General features: G+C 41.7%; 2 protein-coding genes across 5 annotated transcripts; one reads left to right on the forward strand and one right to left on the reverse strand.

Moving 5' to 3' along the window:
• Window positions 1–358: 358 nt before the first annotated feature.
• Window positions 359–4562, reverse strand: wdr77 (WD repeat domain 77). Its single transcript, XM_071925917.2, has 10 exons — window positions 4150–4562; window positions 3431–3616; window positions 3212–3353; window positions 2988–3037; window positions 2395–2465; window positions 1798–1855; window positions 1406–1477; window positions 1212–1320; window positions 1056–1124; window positions 359–957 (listed from the first exon to the last, which is right to left on the reverse strand). Exons 1-10 carry the CDS (start codon window positions 4256–4258, stop codon window positions 810–812), a joined length of 1014 nt encoding a protein of 337 aa, XP_071782018.2. The 5' UTR covers window positions 4259–4562; the 3' UTR covers window positions 359–809.
• A 1900-nt stretch (window positions 4563–6462) lies between these two features.
• LOC139932245 (protein polybromo-1-like) lies at window positions 6463–20585 on the forward strand. 4 transcript variants are annotated; one of them, XM_071925956.2, is made up of 30 exons: window positions 6463–6520; window positions 8576–8726; window positions 8868–8965; window positions 9063–9210; window positions 9346–9495; window positions 9849–9965; window positions 10051–10119; window positions 10207–10305; window positions 10400–10485; window positions 10597–10682; window positions 10848–11064; window positions 12524–12665; window positions 12885–12979; window positions 13096–13375; window positions 13673–13778; window positions 13907–14546; window positions 14679–14890; window positions 14999–15184; window positions 15354–15511; window positions 15624–15875; window positions 15971–16116; window positions 16578–16735; window positions 16847–17030; window positions 17236–17437; window positions 17540–17747; window positions 17851–18006; window positions 18453–18614; window positions 19074–19126; window positions 19470–19683; window positions 20179–20585. In XM_071925956.2, exons 2-30 carry the CDS (start codon window positions 8586–8588, stop codon window positions 20340–20342), a joined length of 4929 nt encoding a protein of 1642 aa, XP_071782057.1. In that variant the 5' UTR covers window positions 6463–6520; window positions 8576–8585; the 3' UTR covers window positions 20343–20585. The 4 variants fall into 4 exon arrangements, with proteins under 4 accessions (XP_071782057.1, XP_078139495.1, XP_078139494.1 ...); XM_078283369.1 differs by having other exon boundaries at window positions 18456–18614; XM_078283368.1 differs by having other exon boundaries at window positions 15002–15184.
• The last annotated feature ends 317 nt before the right edge of the window (window positions 20586–20902 follow it).

Raw genomic sequence — 20902 nt, forward strand, 5'->3', positions numbered from 1 at the left:
AAAGTGAAAATATCCAGTGAGCGGCAGTTCTCTGGGCAAAAATGCCTTGTTGATGGCAGAGGTCAGAGAACGGCCAGACTGGTTCTAGCTGACAGAAAGGCAACAGTAACTCAGATAACCTCTTTACAACTGTGGTGAGCAGAAAAGCATCTCAGAATGCAACACGTCAAACCTTGAGGCAGATGTCACTTTGGTAGCCGGTTGACACTGAGCTGAAAGCTGATACCTACCCAGTATTAGTAAGGTGTACCTAATGAAGTGGCCAGTGAATGAGTGTGTGTGTGTGTGTGTGTGTGTGTGTGTGTGTGTGTACATACATACATACATACATACATATATATATATATATACACACACACATATATACATACATACATACATACATACATAACCCATTCTTATGTGGATCAGGCATTGTGGCCTATGTTAAAGGATTTGTCACAATTGAAATACTCCAGGATACAAAATGAAATGTCAAAAAGCTCTTGCTATTACAACATTAAACTAACTTTAATGTAAAATTATACAAATGGGCTGCCTCACATACACATGGAAATGGTGTTATACAGTGTGAAAAAATGGAGGGGGGGGGGGGGGGGCAACACACCAGGATTGGGAGAACAACAGTCCACATATTGCGCACATATTAAGAGCACTGAATGATGACAATTGCCAATTTAATCCACCTTTCCTGATATATCAGCTATAGCTTTATACATACAATGTATATGACTTCACCCCTCAAAAATAGGGGAAAAATCTTTGATTTTAAACCATTCTCATCCAAGTTATGTCAGCGTCTGTTGGGTCTAAGCAGAGGAGGTGGGAGCTCCGCTGGCTGCAGCCACTGTGTGATGGAGTACATGGTGATCCCAGCCTACGGTCGTGAGGGAGTTGGAGCCACCGTGGAGCCAGCAGACACCCTTGACAAAGTCCTGGTGTCGCCGATCTCTAAATCTACGAAAGGAGAATATATCATCAGTATTATGAATGGTATGGGGGAGACTGGCCTGGTGTTTAAGGTTTCTAGTTTTTAGTAAAGTTTATAAACTCACATTTCTCTCAGTTCGGAGTTCATCACAGCGAGGGAACAGTCATCACTGACGGAGGCCAGCAAGGAGGCACTGCGATAGAAAGAGTGAGGTATTAGGATTTTGAGAGGACAAAGGTTAGAAGTTGCCTAGTTAGACTGTGAGAGAATCTGTGTTTACCTATGTGTGGAGAAGGCGAGGCCATTGACTCTGCGGCTGTGGACAGTTTCCATCTGGGCTGGCTCCGTTCCCTGGAAATCCCTCACAGCCACTCTGCCCAGCTCATCACCTGAGGCAACAATGAGCATGATGAAAACACAAGGCCTGCCAATTCAATCTCTTGGTCAATCCAAACATCCGCTCCTGGTCCTTACCATAAGCAATGGTGCTCCTGTGGTGAGGGTGCCAAGCTACGGTTGTAGGGCAGCAACTGGGGGACTCGACATCTGAGACAACAAGGAAGCAATGCAATATGTGTAATCAGTGGAGGTAATGTCTTGACAGCATGCAACACCATAAAATGTACTAGACAACACTGGTTTATTAATAGATTCTAGGATCAACAGTCACTGGGTCATGGTTTGCTAAATCAGCCCAATAAACAAAAAAACATAGATAGCAGGTAATTCAGTTATTCACTTATCTGTCTAGCAGTGATATTAGTTTCTGCTGTTGCACTTGTTTGAAAGAATGGATTCCAATATTGTGAACCACCTGGAAAAAATGTTTAAACCCAGTTGTCCAAGCTCAGATGAGTTCTGCTCACCTAATCGTGAGGCTGGTTTGGTCGGCTTCCTCTTGTCCCACATCAACAGACGGCCATCCTGAAGGACAGGGAGAAAAGACGGGTTGGGTTTAGCCGAGTGTATTCTTACAGTTGGTCCACCTTAATTATTACAGTGTTCATGTTGCCTTCTTGTATTGTAGTGCAACACAGTTATTAAATAGCCTTACAGGCCAGGTCTAATACAAGAGGCACTTGAGCCTCTAATGTCCTGCTTTAATCACCACGATATATTTAACGTTATGCTAATGTGGTCTTCACATATCATGGGTGATATGAAATCTGTATTTTAAAGCATTAAGGAATTATATTCGTTTCAAGAAAATCAGTTTTTCCTTGTTAATATGAAAAACTATGCAGCAAGATCATCTACTCTACAGGGGGAACCTGTGGTGTCAGTATGTAAGTTTCTATCATGTATTGTTCTTGAGTTACTGTGTTCACAAGAATGTGTCTACACACAGAGACAGAAATACACACATACACACACACACAGATGCCACCATGATGACACAATGTCCCACATACCATGCACCATGATTGCGGAACATGAAAATGTTGTTTTCATCAGTTTCTTACTTGGCCGCAGGAGATGAAGAGAGATTCATCTGTAGGATGGCAGGCCACACAGGTGACTGGCTTCGTGTGCGCTGTAGGGAGGATTCAGTTTATTAAGAGACACATTCAGTTAAGGTTTTTCCATCTATTATGAACAGGCATTTTACAGAATGTGCCTATCAAGTACTACCACTACTGAAACAGTCATAGGAAATAAGCAACAGTAAAAGTAATGTCATGCCGTTTCTTACACCTGCTTGATGCTTCTGCATACATTTTGACTGTTTACATTTATACCTGTCATCAGCTGAAAATTCAACCATACTTTTCCAACAAGAGCATTTATCATGTAACCCTATCATTATACAATTAATCTCATACACACTTAGCTAATGGGAGATACATGAATGAAAACTAGGGAATGGTTCTTCTAATATACAGAGAAATTAATAATCTTTGTACCAAACTTGAGCCTGGTGGAGGAGACTTGGACTTGATTGCAATGACATCGAAGCTTGAACTAAATATTTGTTTTGATTAGTTAAAAGATTAATTAACACTTCCCATTTCTACTATCTAGTTATCCAGAGAGGAGTTTTAAGGAGTTCGCTTACCATTGTAGGTGCTGACCACTGCCTCCTGACTAAGATCCCAGACTTTAATTCTACAGTGGAAAGAAAGGAAAGGATGCACTGTGAGGAACGGTATGAGAAAGGCTACTTATACAGTCATAATGCCAAAGTTTAAAATATGTACAATCTAAATGCTACTGTTCTGCAGTGACTGTTGCACTTTATACAACCGACTGTGTGTGTATGGGGAGAAAACAGAGACTAACCTGCAGTCCATGCTGCCAGTGATGGCACTGCTTGCTCCAGCAACTGGGCTCACACTGGTTACAATGTGGTCATGTTCATGTTTAGTGAAGCGATTCACCAGCAGACGCTCATCCTCTGCCAGCTCCCAGAGCTCCAAGGCACCTGCACAGCGACCAGTCAAAGTGAGACTAGACAAATCCAGCTGAGCAATCAAGTCCAATTACTGTTACTCTACTCACCTGAGTCTGACGCAACAAGAACACCCTTTTCCGACACCCATTTGACATCTGCGACACCAGCCTCAGTCTGCACACCAGCTTTACAGAAGCCTTCATTGGGGGCTTGCGCAGCCTCACTGTAGATCCAGATGGAGCCCAGCCAGCACCTGCCAGTCAGACTGGAGGCACCGAGCAGCAGGGTGCCATCTACAAGGACAAAGATTACTCATGAATAAAAAATTGGGCGTTCCCTCATGCCAATGCATGCCGTTTTCATGTATATGGAGAGCACGTCACACCAAAGTCCATTTAAAATCTTGCAATTATAATGTAGCCTAGATTACAGGCACAGGTACATACCCGGTACAAAATAATTTAAGACATTTTAAATATCGTTAGGAGCCACTCTTCAAGTCGGCCTACATTCAGTCCACAAAGCAATTCTGATTTCGATTACATTTCAACTTTTAGAACAGGTTCGCCTGTTACTTCTGTAACGTTAGCCTCTTTGGCCGCTGCGCGCACTGTGAACCAATTATAGAAACTGAAATTTTATTGACATCAGAGATTCTTGGTGGATTATATATATGCCGAAATTACCATAAGATCCTTGCGATTCCTAAAAGGTTTTAAGTGATGTTTTACGAAGTATATACGTTTGCCAGTAAGTAATTATGTTTTAAACATCTAGCGGCACCACGTGTGTATCTGCACAACCTCCGGCTAGCTTGTTACCTTACCTTCCCTGTATTGCGCCGAACCCAAATGCTTTTCCATGCATGCTGGGGCATTGGGGGGTATATTCCATCGGTTTTCCTGAATCATGTTAGTATTCACTGCAGTTTTCATCCAGATGTTGCAAGTATGATTTTCCCTACCTGCTGCTACTAATTTCTAAACAACGTTAGCGCGAGTTCTGCAAAGCTACGTTAGCTAATGTTTGCTAGCGGAGAAACCACAGTTTTGAATGCTGGTATCTCTGGGCTTGGATGACAACCGACACAAAAGTGATCATTTATCGGATCTTAAAAAAAACAATAATGTCCTTGTTCCACTGGGGGGTGGGGGGTGGAAATCGATAACGGGTTACGTTACAAATGTTATTGTTTCAAGAATGAATGAACCCGTAAACAGCAACACATGGAGCACACACTTCCGCCTCCGGGTCTTCTTCTGTTTCTTCTTCTTTGTGTTTAATGGCGGGCCGCAAACCAATACATGTGTGCATACCTCCACCTACTGTCCCACAGACTTGTGGTACAGTATCATACTAACTATGGAGAAAAATTCACCCCAAATCAAAATTCACATTACTCACATTACCTTGGCCAATTAAAAGAAAACGTGAAAGCTACTCCACTGCCAATGAATCCACTTTGTGGTGTCATTATATATTTGTTGGAGCTTTAACGCAGAAATAAATTTCATTTAGCCTATAGTAGTGCTGGTCATAGTTCTAAACCGGAAAATATACCCATATCTTGGAAAATCAACCTGTGTATTTCCACTGAAACCAACTGTCAAATGCCAGGCACTTCTTTCCCACAGCCTGGGTCAAACCCTCTGCTCACAGTGCCATGTGAACAGTTCAAATGGCAAGGTTTATAGCTAGGGGGGCTATGTGTGTCAGCCCTGCTACACTCACCTAAATGCACTTCCCACTGGCATTCAAAGAATATATAAATCATCATTATCCAATGATATAATAATACATCAGTCTGACCTCTCAACATAGTCCTTTGTATCCATTAGCTGCTGTAAAACAAATTGAATGATCCTTAACATTGTTTCCTTTGCTTGAAATACAATTCCCTTGTGCAATAGTTTCCCAGTGGCCTGAGTAACATTTGGCTGATAATTCTTGTCCTATTTAGTGTGATATTGTGACACTTGATGATGGCATAAACTAAACACAAGGCTATCTTTTGTTTTCCTAGATACACTTGGGATACACTTGGTCATATCCCAAAAATGTGGTTTAACTTGTCCAAGATCATAGGAGTGGCAAATGTGAATCCTCTTTAAGGGTGAATTTTCGCTTTCATTCTTTGTGAGTCATAATCCCACTCTTACAGGTCTGTTCATTTGGTTGTGCTGTGTGCCCTCTAACAATGTTATGGTGGGGGGAAAAACAGTAGAAACCCAAATGTATTATATTTTTTAAGACTGGTGGCACAACTAAACTGAACATTTAGTGTTTTTGTACGCCTGTTACACACAAACATAGGCTACTTGGCTGTCACCAAGCAATATCAAAGGTGAAAAATTAAGAATTCATTTTGGATTGGTAATAGCCTGACTGGTGGCATTGCTAGTTTTGCTAAATTAAAACAATTAATTGAAACATTAGTGACAGATTATTCTTATTTTCAGGCATGTTTTGCAGAGCACAGGCTCATTTTCATCAATACCTTGCTTCAGTTCCTACCTGGGAGCTTTCCAGTACAACCACAGCCTTGTTGGCCACTGAGCCACTGGAGCAGTTTGGGGTTAAATTGCTCAAGGGCACCTGGACAGTAGTCATGCTTGTCCTTCTAGCAAGCATAAATAGCTGTCTGTTGACATTTAAACTTAGGCATAAACTGTGGGCCTGCAGTTTAGTCTTTTCTTTTTGATGACAGTGAATGTGGCAATAAGTAAAGTAGCATTTAGCAGCACCCTTACTGTTTCCTGTCAGAATAGAAGAATGTAAAAAGTACAGCAAATATTCCAGAGAGGAACTGACACACTTTTTAAATGATAATGTATTATGCACAATATCGTAGGATTATGTCTTTCACTGTAGCTAGTTTGGGATATTAATGATGTGTCAGACATGTTGTTTGTACGTCACGAATTGTACAACACAATTAGAGATTTCAAGGATGAGATGGGCAGGATTTTATGCGAGCTGTTCATCAGAAGAATGGTCATTAGAATTGCGTAAAGACTTACAAGTAGTATCTCGTCAGACCGATAAAAGCTTTTATTGTGAAATTTACGAGGAATTCAAACGGAAGTGGTTGTCATATTGTTGCTAACGTTACACTTTCATCCCTTCTTCAAAATCGATAGGTGATTGGCTTTCTTGATGGTTAAGATTGTGTGAGTCTTGTAACGTACTCACAAAAGGTAAGCACCTAACTGTGTCGAGTGGTTACAATGGAAGTATTTGCCAACAAGTGTTGTCGATTTACGTAGCTTCGTATTCACTGTTACAGTGGTGCCTTTGTCTCGGCTCAAGATGATGCTGAAAGCTAACCGTAGCTAACGTTAGCTGCCTTTACAATAACACACTGACAGGCAGGTAGACGGCCAGCTGCTGCTGTTAGCTTACTGCAGATGTGACTTGCTGTCTGTACGCAGCTAGCTAACATTAGAAACGTGAGTTCTTGTTCATATTTTAATGAGTAAAACCACCTTACATGCGAGCATCCTTGCTCCTGTTTTGGTCGAAATGACATGTCAGGTGATACAAATGAGCAGGTAGGGTTGCCACCTTTATCAAATGAAAATAAGGAACACAAAACCTACTGGGAGGATCCGGGGGTCTGTTGAAAAACAGCTTTTAAACACTCAGTTCTGGTGACATTTGAGAGAAGGATTTAGTCAAATCTCACGTTTATCCCCAGTGGTCTCCTGACCTGCACAGTTTAGGGCCTCCATGCATATTATGGGGTGAAATCAAAAATTCCTCTGAACGGATGACAAGTGGACTTGCCCCTCCCTTTGGTCCTGCTTCCAATGGCAATGCACATAATGTGAGCGTGTGTAATGGTACTGTAAGTCAGTCAAAGTAGTACTGTTTGTAAATAAACTATATGTATATTGATAAATAGTTTTTCGATTAGCAATAACAACACAAATACTGGCAGTTAATCAGTGCAAAGCATCAACAACAGCAATATTTATTCCTTTAAACGTACTGTCTCCCCTTATTTTCCCCTCTCTTTTTAAAATTAAACTTAAAATATAGCTCTAAAACATATTAAGTGGCTTGTGAAAAGTGCTACACAAATAAAGCTAAATTGAATAGAAAAACTTTAGAATTATCCTTTGTCTTCCTCTCTCTCTCTCTCGTTTACAAATGTATGACTTGTATGTTTATGAGTTGTGTAGGCTGTGTTATCAATGTAAGAACTATTCTGCTCAAACATTTACATTGCCATTAAAATCACTGAGGCAGGAACATTGTCATTTCCGTCATTAGTTATTAAGCATAGTTTAGTTGCACAGCATTAACAATAATAATAGTAATTGTGGAATCATTATGATCATTGATCAAATTGCATCAGTGACAGATTGCTCACAATATAAATAGCGTTAATGTTGTAAACTACATTTTCTGCAATAGGCCTTCACTCATTGATCAGCTGAAGTGATTTTTCAACTGCACCCTGGTGAAGGCTGTTTGAAGCTGCAGCATGTAGGTCGTAGAAGTTCGTACATGTTCTAGCCCATTTAATAAAGGCTTTTTAACTTTTTGTGAGTGCCTTGGAGTTCCCTTTTTTCTGTGAGCTTTGTTACTCCTGTTTCCAAAGAGCACCACTATAGTTATGTTTTCTCACTGTTGTACTCATTTGCTTTGGCCTAAATAGTATGTTGCAGTTTCAACAACAACAACAGTTTCTACCACAATGACATTATGACACTGCCAAATATACACCTAAAATCAGTTTTTTAGATCATATTCCAAACATGAAATAACAGACAAGTCTAATTTCAGTACCATATCAGGTTTGGGTGCTGCCTGTGATGGCACAAATTGTTAAATTGCTGCTGCCTGGACTCATATTTTGCTTAACTTCACATATGCTATGAAATTTGCCCTGTAGTCACGTTTTATAATTGGTTTCATTATTTTTCATAATTGTGTTATTCTGTATTTAATCACTCATGTAGAGAAATACGGCACAAATTGCGTTCCGCATTGAATCATTAAGGAACGCAACATCTTGCTCTTCATTTAGGAACAATCCTGCCTTATATGGGACAGGTGGCAACCCTATCAGCAGGTGTTATTTTCACACAGTCCAGCCAATGTCCATCATAGAAATTAATCTTTTGATCTCTATAGTTTCTTTTGATACACTTTTGGCAAACTATGAATATGTAATATTTGTAGCTCTAATATGATTCCTTCTCCATAAGTTTTTGTTACTTGATTGGAATTTGTCTTTACCTCAGGGGTTCTGTCATGGCCTTGAAAAGGAGAAGGGCAACATCCCCCTCTAGTAGTGTGAGTGGAGGAGATTTCGACGATAGCCAGCCTTCATCGTTAGTCTCTGCCATAGGGAGAAAGAGGAGAAGGACCTCAAACATTCCAACTGTGGATCCTGTAACTTGACAGATTTCAGTTACCTTTGTTTAACTTCTGCTGGTGTATTTTTTTTAGAATGATACTATCACACAAATTGATTACCAAGTTGATATAGCTACGGATGTGCATCCACCTCAGTGTTTGATCTTTGCCTTGCAGATTGCTGTATGTCATGAACTGTACAACACAATCAGAGATTACAAGGATGACCAGGGCAGGATGTTATGTGAGCTGTTCATCAGAGCCCCCAAAAGAAGGTGAGGAGAATGGTCATTTCAATTCCTTATACATGCAACCAGTTGAAATAACACAGACGTGAGACTGAGTAGATTTACAAGTCTCCATTTCTTAAAGGAACCAACCAGACTATTACCATGTGGTGTCTCAGCCTATTGACATGATGAAGATCCAACAGAAGTTGAAGATGGAGGAGTACGATGATGTCGAACAACTCACTAGTGACTTTCAACTCCTATTCAACAATGCAAAAACTTATTACAAGGTAACAACGAGCAATACTTGTGATGTATATCCTCACTGTTTCCTTGACAGCAAAATGATAAAATTAGTGAGTACTTGTTTGTGAAAATGCGTTAAGGCTGTGACTGTAAAAGGAATATGTCTTGCATGTGTGCAGTCGGACAGTCCTGAGTACAGAGCAGCTTGTAAACTGTGGGACCTCTACCTGCGAACCAAGAACGAGTTTGTTCAGCGAGGGGATTATGATGAGGATGATGAGGATGGGTACGATACACAAGACAACCCCGGAGGGTCCGCTGAGGATGAGGTGACACTCATGCATACTATTGATAACATGGATTTATTGTGACACAACTCTTCATTTAATATATACTGCAAAAAATATCCATCTTAACCAAGTCATTTAGTCTGGTAGGTTTTTTTTTCACTTGTTCTAAGAAAAAAAAGAAAAGATTTTAAGACTCAATAGTAGACTAAATGACTTGGATATTATGACTTGGACTGGATATTTTTTGCAGTGTAGTTTGAGTTGCCACACATCCCATAACTATATATACTGTATATATGCAGAAATAATATACATACATACATATAGAAGCTCTTGAAATTGTACCAGCAGACAGCGATATTTGCTCACTCAAACTATATGACTCCTTACAGAATGCACCCACTTGCTTGAAAGAGGTCCTTGAGCAGCTGCTCGATGCGGTGGTGTCTTACACAGAGCCGACCGGCCGCCTGGTCAGTGAGCTGTTCCAGAAGCTGCCCTCCAAAGTGGTATGACTGCCTTCAGTGTGACTATGGACTTATCAGTATGTAAATCGAGTGACTCGGTTTTGATGTGCAGTTTGCCTTTTCTTAGCAATATCCAGACTATTATGCCATCATTAAGGAACCAATAGATCTGAAAATCATCGCTCAAAAGATTCAGGTATGCCATGAAACTTCTTCCGTGAAATATAGATCCAAGTTATCTACAAGATTTTTTGATAACTTGTCCAGTGTATTTGCTTTTTAGCTGGGCCACTACAGGAGTGTTAGTGCCATGGCGAAAGACATAGATTTGCTGGCAAAGAATGCCAAAACGTATAATGAACCTGGATCACAGGTTTTTAAGGTAAGCTGTGTAATTGAGAATATGATACATACCACATATCATTAGCAATACTTGAAGTCTGTAATGCTCAATGTGATAAACTTCTTCGTTCCAGGATGCAAACACCATCAAAAAGATTTTTGTGCAAAAGAAGTCTGATATGGAACACGCAGAACCTATCAAGTCCAGCATTCGCATTAGGTACTCTGGAAACAACACTAGAGATAATGTGGAATGCAGTAGTATCAACTTTTGACTTAAACTGCACTTTTTCTCTCCCTCTCTCTCTGTCTGTCTCTGTCTCTCTGTCAGGAACAGAAGATCAGCCCAGGGAGACCGCCTCTCAGCTATCACCATGGCTCTTCAGTATGAAAGTGATGAGGAAGGCATTCTCTCCGGTACTTTCTTACCTCCTTATTTTGGGTGCATCATTACAGAGATGTGCAGCCACTGGATATTGATGAAGATGCTATGTACAGTGTATTGTTGCGGGCAACAGGGAAGGAAAGCTGCAATGTAATAACTGTGAATATTCAACATTGATCTCATTCTGTATTTCACAGGGTCTGTCCACTATGATGAGGGGGAATCCGAGGCAGAGAGTATGACCTCTAACATGGACATGAGTAACCCCATCTTCCAGCTGTATGAGGCCGTGCGAGGTGGCAGGAACAGCCAGGGCCAGCTGATCTCTGAGCCCTTCCTGCAGTTGCCCTCCAGGAAGGACTATCCTGACTACTACCAGCAGATCAGCCAGCCCATCTGCCTCTATCAGATCAAGTATGGCGGAGCAAGAACCTCACCTGACTTTATGTTTGTTTGTGTTTGTTCACACCATTCAAACAAGTTTGATACTCAACATTGTGCATGTGGTTTCCACCGCTGTAGTATTCAGTCCTCTTCACTCTTTCCACATTTTGTGTTGTTACAGCCTGAATTCAAAATTGATTTAATTTGTTTTTTGTTTCAGTGATCTATACACAGTAGTGGATTTTTACAAGTTAATTAAAAATGAAAAGCTGAAATGTTTCGAGTATAAGTATTAAGTTTAATACTTCTACTCAAATAGTTATACTTAATACTAATTCAGTTATTTGGACATGATTTAGAAAGAAGCATATGTCTGTATGAGGTCCCACAGATGACAATGCATGTCAGAGCAGAAACTCCACCATAAAGTCCAAGAGGAGTGGCTTCACTCCTAAAAAACAGGCACATGACAGTACACCTGGAGTTTGAAATGGTAACATGAAAGACTGACAGCATGATGAAAAAGATTCTGTGATCTGATGAAACACAAATTTAACTCTTCAGCTGTAATGCAAAGCACTGTGGTAGAAACCGGGGAGAGCTCATCATTCATTTATCACCATCACTACTGTGAAGCATGGTGGGGCAGCATCAGGCTGTGTGGGGGCTTTTCAGCAGTTGGGACTGGGACACTTTTAAGGACAGAGGGAACAATGTCAGGACAGTGATCCTAAGCATACTGCTAAATCAACACTGGAATGGCTTCAGAACAACAATGTGAAAGTCCTTTTGACTCAGGAAGTTGAATACTTTTCTGGACATTTCTGTATTTCATTTTCAGTAAATGTGCAAAAAAAAAAAAACATTCTAAAAAAAATACACTTTTCACTTTGTCATTATGAAATATTTCTGTATAGATTGTTGACAATCTCAATTTAATCCATTTTGAATTCAGGCTGCACAAAATGTAAAAAACTCAGGGGCGCTGAATTGTTTATGAAGGCACTGTATGTTTTCATCCAACTGTCAGTGAATTTTCAGTGAACTTTTTGTGAAAAATAAAATGCAAATTAGGTGTTTCCATCAGCTATATTGAAGCAAATTAATAGGCTTCCTGAATGTAGAATCAGAAGAAGAAGCATCCATTAGAAGAATGAAAAAAGTCTTTACGCTACATTTTTATTCAACAAATGCATTTCCACTGCTATTTATTGCAATGGAAAGGGTTAGTGGTGATATTGTGGAGATTTTAGCAAAATTTGCCTTTTCATTCAGCCTTTCTAATTTGAAAAATACTTGGATGGAAACCCATCTAATGTGCTGCTTCTGCCTAATTTTATAATTTGTGCATGTTCATCATCAATAGTGTGTTTTTATTGTTTCAACAACATTCTCTCTTTTTATGTTTTATCCCCACGGCATCACACACACGCACTGTACAGTACAGTATTTCTGTGTCCCAAATGTGAGAGCCCATAATTCCCCACAGGAACAAGATGAAGAACAATGAATATGAAAGTGTGGAGCATATAGATGCAGATCTGATGCTGATGTTTGAGAACGCCAAACGCTACAATGTTCCTCACTCCTCCATATACAAGCGCGCACTCAAACTCCAACACATCCAGCAGGTCAGTCCCAGCTTCCACTTCCAGTCTGAGGATTGGTCATGATTGTGTATTTGCTTAGGATTTGCATGACGAGAGCTGATGTGTTTTTGATATGATCTGTGTTTTGTGGTTGAAAATCAAGGGCATGCAGATAAGCAACATTTAAAAAAAAAAAGCTTTGTGTGCTTGTTAAAAATAATTACAACTCTATGTGTTATATATTATTTGCTGTCTGTCTAGTTGAAGAGAAAGGAGCTTTTACAGAGAGATGATGATGATGGAGACAGCATGCTTTCCTCTGCCACGTCTGACACCAGTAGCACAAAGAGAAAAAGGTGCACAATGTCACATTTTAGTTGCTTATTTCTGTCTAGTAGCTTATTTATTTATTTATTTATTTTTTAAAGTATGTGTTTGCTTGACAGTTCTTTGATTTAAACCTTACTTCCAGTCACAAGAAGAACACAAAGAAGAACCGTATGAAAGCTCTCTTTGTTGCTGTGACTGATGCGCGAGAAGCTGGCACTGGTCGGAGACTGTGTGACCTCTTCATGGTCAAGCCCTCCAAGAAGGACTACCCAGACTACTACAAGGTGATCCTAGAACCCATGGACCTCAGAACGGTTGAGCACAACATCCGCTCAGACAAGTACACGACTGAAGATGCACTGGTGGAAGATATGAAGCTCATGTTCCGCAATGCACGACACTACAATGAGGAAGGCTCCCAGGTAAGGTCCTGTTTGGTAGTGTAGCATCTACCTTTCATCGACAGATACTTTTTATTAGTAATCTAATTTCTCATTTGCACTGTTCTGAGAGCTCTGAGAGTCAGACAGGCACAATTGTTCCCTAGTATAAATAGGGCCTAAGAGTCCGCTCATTAATCAGGCTCAGAGCAGAAATAAATGGACTGAAGATACAAATCTGAACGTTGAAAAGGGATATAATTAAGTTTGAATGGAATTTAGCCTGAGAGAAAAAGGAACCAAATGCTCTTCATGACGAGTCTCTTGGTCTTGTTCCAGGTCTATAATGACGCTGACATCCTAGAAAAGATTATGAAAGACAGACGCAGGGACCTTGGGCCAGTGACTGACGATGACGACATGATGTCCCCAAAGTTGAAAATAAGTATGTTGCTGATCAGGCAGTTTGGTTTCACTTGGCAGATACAGCAAACAAATGTGTGATACAGTTACTTATCAAACTGGTTTTTGGAGAGACAGGTTATTATTGACACACACATACATTGATTGCAGGAAAGAACAGCATTACTCTGAAGAAGTCCAAGTACCTAACCCCCTTACAGCAGAAGCTGAACGAGCTTTATGAGGCTGTCAAGAACTTCACAGATAAGCGAGGCCGGCGCCTCAGCACGATCTTCCTGCGGCTGCCGTCCCGTGCCGAGCTGCCTGATTACTACATTGCCATCAAGAAGCCTGTGGACATGGAGAAGGTCAAGAGCCACATGCTGGCCAATAAGTACCAGGATGTGGATGCACTGGTGGAGGACCTGGTGCTCATGTTCAACAACGCCTGCACTTACAACGAACCTGAGTCTCTGATATACCGTGACGCTCTGGTGCTGCACAGGGTGCTATTGGAGACGAGGCGTGACCTGGAGGGAGGAGAGGATGCCCACGTGCCCGATGTGCCCCGCCTCATCCAGGAACTTATCCGCAGCCTCTTTGTTTCTGTGCTGGGTCACCAAGACGATGAGGGCCGCTGCTACAGCGACTCACTAGCTGAGATTCCTGCGCTAGACCCCACAAGCCCCGATAAACCAGCACTCAACTTTGAGATTATCAGGACTAATGTAGACCGAGGTCGCTATAAGAGGCTGGATGTATTTCAGGACCACATGTTTGAAGTGCTGGAGAAGGCCAGACGAATGCATAGGTGAGGTACTGCTGACTGTCCGCCACAAAATCAAATCAGTCATCTGAAAACATGATTTTTGTGCGTTGATGTTGTAAGTTCATCGTATTACAAGATAGCCCAGGTTAGTGTCACACCATATGTTCATTACAGGACAGACTCGGAGATCTTTGAGGATGCCGTGGAACTGCAGCAGTTCTTCATCCGGATCAGAGATGAGCTGTGTAAGAATGGAGAGATCCTGATGTCCCCTGCTCTCAGCTATACCTCCAAACATCTGCATAGTGATGTGGAGAAGGAGAAGAAAGAGAAGCTTCCCAAAGAGTTTGAGGAGGACAAACTCAAGAGGGAAGAGGAGAAAAAGGGTATGCTGTTAAATGTGTTAAAGCTCACAGTACAAAAAAAATGATATCCTAACAAGCATTGTCTCAGGGTAATTATAACATGTAACTGATAAAGTTGTGAATCCCCAGAAGCTGAGAAGAGTGAGGACTCTGTTGGGGGGTCGTGGCAGTCCAACCTGCAGCGCACATACAGTCAGGACTGCAGCTTCAAGGATAGTATGTACCATGTGGGTGACTATGTGTATGTGGAGCCTGCGGAGCCCAACCTCCAGCCTCATATCATCTGCATTGAACGCCTTTGGCAGGACGATACTGGTCAGTCCCTCAGCATTGATCAGATGATGGATTTATTTGTCAGTGGCAATATTGTTATTTTCTACAATATTTTTAGCCATTGTTCTTCAGTGTTCCCATTCAGAAAGGGATGACTTTTATTGAGGCCAGAACTAATTCAGTCAATATTCTCCACTTCTAATAATTACAGGTGAGAAGTGGTTGTATGGTTGCTGGTTCTACAGGCCAAATGAAACGTTCCATCTCGCCACACGCAAATTCCTGGAGAAGGAAGTTTTTAAGAGCGACTATTACAACAAAGCTCCTGTCAACAAGATTCTAGGCAAATGTGTGGTCATGTTCGTGAAGGTAAGTGCTTCTGTTTGCCTCTCATTTTGTATGCTATTTGTTTTGTCGTTGAGCCACAGCTGTTTATGAGCATAAAGTGTTGACCAAATATTTGGGGTGGGTGGGACTTCAGGAGTACTTCAAACTTCATCCAGAGGGCTTCAGAGCAGAGGATGTCTATGTCTGTGAGTCACGCTACTCTGCCAAGGCCAAGTCCTTTAAGAAAATCAAGATGTGGACCATGCCCTTGAGTTCTGTCAGGTTTGCTGCTAGAGATGTACCCCTACCCGTCGTCCGAGTGGCATCCATGTTTGCCCCCAAACATGACGAAAAACCACCAGAGATGACAGAGGAGAGCAAAGTGACAGATGGCCTTGTTGAAAAGGTAAATGCCATTTAGAGTTGTTTCTATAGAAATTGACAGGATGCACATCAAGAATGTGCAAACAAATATCCGGAAATCAATTTGTGTGTCTGCAGGAGAGGGAGGATGTTCCAATGGATATGACCAATGGGGAGCCAGGGTGTCAGTACTTCGAGCAGCTCTGCTTCAACAACCTTTGGCTAAAAGTGGGAGACTGTGTCTACATTGGTTCCCATGGACTGGTGCGCCACCGAGTGGGCAGGTAGGGTCAATGCTGCTCAGCATATATTGGTAATGTGTACTGTATAAGTGATGAGAACAGATAGCTTATAGTTGCAAAAGTTTGGAATGTTAATATTTTGTTTGATTTTGGGAAAGATTTTCCTCATAAAAGACAGAAATACGCGATGTAATGCAAAGGGTTTAACTTACAGGGAGAGTTTTATCATTGTTATTGTTATTAAAATATTCTGTGTGACTCCCCCTTCCAACTGACCAGGTAAGCTCTCGGCGAGGCTTGTCACCTCCTTTCCATCACATAACACTCCCTATTGTTGTATGGTGGGAGGGAGAGCCTGGGGAAGTGTTAGCAAGGGTTAGAAGGGACAAGGAGCAATGGCATGCTAGCAAGTGTTGTGTTGGTAGTATGTTTTCAAAGTATACAAAGGTTGCATGTTTTCCAACTTACCCATCGCAGCTTTAACATTTCTTTCTGCTGAACAGGATTGAGAAGATGTGGATGCGAGATGGAGCAGCCTACTTCTTTGGTCCCATCTTCATCCATCCAGAGGAAACAGAGCATGAGCCCACTAAGATGTTCTACAAGAAGGAAGTTTTCCTCAGTAACCTTGAGGAGGCTTGCCCCATGACGTGCATCATAGGTTCCCTCCTTTCTGTGCATCCTGTTGAATTTGATACCAACAGTCATACTTCGTTTTAAGGTTCATGTATGCATTTCACTGAGTTCATTGCATATTTGACTTGTTTCACAGGGAAATGTGCAGTGTCCTCCTTCAAAGAATACCTGTCGTGCCGGCCAACTGAAGTGCCTGAGGAGGATGTTCTGCTGTGTGAGAGTCGTTACATTGAGAGTGAGAAGCAGATGAAGAAGTTCAAGGGTCTTAAGCGCTTTTCACTCTCTGGGAAGGTGGTGGAGGATGAGATCTACTATTTTCGGTGAGCAGCCTGTACACACTTTAAGTAAACACTTTAGGTTTTCTGTGATCTGTTCTGTGATCCCCTATGTCTGTAACCCTCTTTGTTATCTAATTTACAAAAAGGAGAAATACTGAAGTAGAGCAGCCTGTTCTTCCAAAATTAAGGAATTTTTAGACAGAGACAAATTAATTGCACAGTATATTTTTCCAATTGTCTTCTACAGGAAGCTCATAGTGCCCCAGAAGGAACCATCTCCTCTGCTGGACAGGAAAATTGAGGAACTAGAGGCCAAGTTTGCTGATATGACTGATGAGGAGCTAGAGGATCTTGGGGAAGATGATGGCGAGCTAGGGGATCAATCTCTGCCACAGCTACAAACTTCCCTGTCTAACGACATGGATATCATGCCTTACACCCCTCCACAGGTCAGGATGGTAGTATTTACCACTGACTGTAAAATTCCTCCGTAAGCTAACAAGTTATTGTGTAGCAGGTAGTATTTTTGTAAATGTCTCTCTTGTGTTTAGTCGCAGTCTACGCCAAAATCCATAAAGGGTCTTTCAAAGAAGGAGGGCTCAAAGCGGAAGATCAACATGAGCGGCTACATCCTGTTCAGCAGTGAGATGCGGGCAGTCATCAAAGCCCAGCACCCAGACTTCTCCTTTGGGGAGCTGAGTCGCCTCGTAGGCACAGAGTGGAGGAACCTGGAGGGTTCCAGAAAAGCAGAATATGAAGGTGAGAAGAAACTCTTCAGAACTGACAACGTATAACTGTTGTATTCTTAAAAGGCAGACTGTAGACAAGTGTAGACATTATACTTGTCTTTATTGTGTTGCAGAGCGAGCAGCTAAAGTGGCCGAACAGCAGGAGCGTGAGAGGGCAGCCCAGCAACTGGCTTCCCCTAGAGCAGGTACCCCAGTAGGGGCACTGATGGGGGTGGTGCCTCCCCCAACCCCCATGGGGATGCTTAATCCCAGCATGACGCCTGTGTCAGGTAACCCCTCATAGATGCAGATGGATCCCCCCGTGGACACTAGAAGGCTGGAATAAGAAGCTGAACTGCTAGAATTATTTGCCTATTTAAGTTTCCTCATCACACCACTTTCAGCATGTATTTGATGTTGCAGTGCCATGATCTCATTTTATACCTTGCTAACATTATTTTACAAAACAAAAATGGGTTAGCTTATCATTCAACTAACTTTCAAGATGAATTAATGCTTGTGAGTAGTGCATGTGCATGAAATTGTTTTCATTGTTTTGTGCCTTTTTGTCGCCTAATGGAATTAGTTTTTCACCCATTTACACCATAAGCCCTCCTTCTTAAGATTTTAATTAAGGCATATAAATTAACATTAATGCATGCTAGCTAGTGTAGTCGCTGGTGCATGTTTCACTGATGCATGTTGCTGTTTTGTGTTGCTACCGTCCCTTCCTAAGAAGGTATGATGGGTGCATATAGGTCAGCTATGATGCCCCTGCAGGGCCCTGTTGAAGGCACGGTTAGTATGACTGGCATACCACCACATCGCATGGGGGTGCCTGTCTTGCCCCAACATCTCCTGCCCGTTATGCCTGGGTTCCCTGGAATGCCATACCTTGGTAAGAGTGCTGTCACCCCACCTGCCACGCAGTTGCTTCCTGTCTACCACTCTGACTTGCTGGAGGGGCTACCTGTACCAATAGGCTGAGGTCCTTTAGTTGATGAGCCAGTTGCCTTTCACAAAGCCTCAGCTGAGGCTCGGTCATGTGTTCAGTTCATCACCATTAGGCTGGTTGGTAATGTGCCACTGAGAGAAATCCATTGTTTCCACTGTGCAAAAAAGCAAATATGTCACTGTATTAAACGCTTATTACTAGCCCTGATAATACTAGCAATAAACTGACAAGCAAACAATCTCTCTCAATAATTGGCATTCCTGTTAGTTCTTCTAAACTTAGATAAAACATGACATTGGCCCATTTCTAATAGAATTCAGTATTAGTGAAACGAACCAATATCAAGGGGCGGCTGGCCACAGTTATTTTGAGACAGTGTGTTGATACTAAATGTCCTCATAGGTGTCAATGGCATGGGAGGGGGACCTGGAGCAGGACACACCCACGGATCCCAGGTAATCACTTTGTAAGAAAGGAAGCTTGTAAGAAAGTAAATATGCTAACTGAAAACAATATGTGACATCAGAGTTAAGATTGATGCTGTCTGAATCAGATCTGTGTGTTCTGAGAAGGATGTGAGTGCTGGATAAAACCAACATATTGAGTAGATTACCATTTTTGGAAATGACGGTGAAATCCTGCTTCAGTGTTTTTCATAATGATTTACTAGTTGCATCCTAATCTTGAAAAGTTAGGATGCAAACTTTGTGCTTAATCAGTTTACGAGAGAGAGGAAGAAGAAAATGTATGTTAAACCCAATCTAAGTCTGAGTAATAATGGAGATGTATTTTCTTTAGATGGGTGTGATGGGTCCAGGGCAGCAGGCTCCACCACCATACCCAGGGCAAGGCCAGGTGGGACAACCTGCTCTCCAGCAGCCCTCCACCCCCATGTTTGTGTCCCCGCCACCCAAGCCCCAGCGCCTGCTCCACTCTGAGGCGTACCTCAAGTACATCGAGGGTCTTACTGCAGAATCCCCCACCATTAGCAAGTGGGACCAAACCCTCTCAGGTGAAGTCTTTCTTTCTACACATCCCCATAAATACATATAGAATATGGGTCATTCATCCACCTGTGTTGCTTAATGCCTTTCACCACACTAAATACTAACTATTGTATATTTTGCTATAAGTTGCGCCGGGTGTGTGGGTGGGAGGTTTATGCTCAGGGGTTGGGGATACAAAAGGGTGAAGACACAGGGTGACACAGCTTGGAGATACAGTATATTTCTGGGTCTTGCTTGCCCAGCTTGCATCAGCCACTTCGGGTTTCCTCTCCGTTTGAGCTCTAATCCACAGGCTATGAAGATTGCTTTGTGTTACTATATCTATGTGTGATGGTCCTCTTATGGGGCATGACACAAGTTAAGTAATGAATTTACAAACTCTAATTAAGACTGTGAAAGGAATAATGAGTAATGAACAAATTAATATAAAATGGTGAAATACAGCAAACAAGAATGAATTAGAATTTAAATTTTATTGTGTGTGATTTGTGCACTTGCAGCTCGAAAAAAAGATGTGCGCCTGACAAAAGAGCAAGAGAGCAGGCTGCCGTCCCATTGGCTGAAGAGCAAGGGGGCCCATAGCACCATGGCAGATGCACTTTGGCGGCTCCGTGACTTGATGCTGCGAGACACCCTGAACATCCGTCAGACGTACAACGTGTAGCCTGTTAAAACTCTGAGCCACTCTTCCCAAGCCTGTCAGACAGGAACGGGTTAAGCTCTCTAAAAGTGTTTACGTTGTGTTGTTATGAAGTTGTGTTTGTATCCATATGAGCTGTGCCCTCTGTTGAAACTGTTTTTGTTTTTTTTAAACATTTCAACTATATTGTTCCAAGTGCATTATTGTTATGACTGTCATTCTGTGATAGATGAATGCTTTAATAAATTTAAAATGTGAAGACTTGAATTGAAATGTATTAATTTAAAAAGTGGGAGTTGTGGTGATGTTTGAGGGGTGCCACTTGGCTTATGTGTATTGTAATAGTTGGAACTTGGAAAGAAGTATTGCACAACTGTTTGTTTGCCTAAGTGAAAGTAGAAATGGCCTTATTGAATAGGGTTTAAAGGGTTAAAGGCCTTTATTCATAATTGTACCTAAGTAAAAGTACTGAATTATTTGATATTAGATACACTTGAGTTGAAAGTGAAAGTATACGTTCAGTACAATACCCTGGTCTCCAATTGGTCCTGGTATTTGGCACATTAACCTCTAGAGGTTAAGTT

The sequence above is a fragment of the Centroberyx gerrardi genome, chromosome 5 (assembly GCF_048128805.1).
Source record: "Centroberyx gerrardi isolate f3 chromosome 5, fCenGer3.hap1.cur.20231027, whole genome shotgun sequence".
Classification (NCBI taxonomy): Eukaryota; Metazoa; Chordata; class Actinopteri; order Beryciformes; family Berycidae; genus Centroberyx; species Centroberyx gerrardi.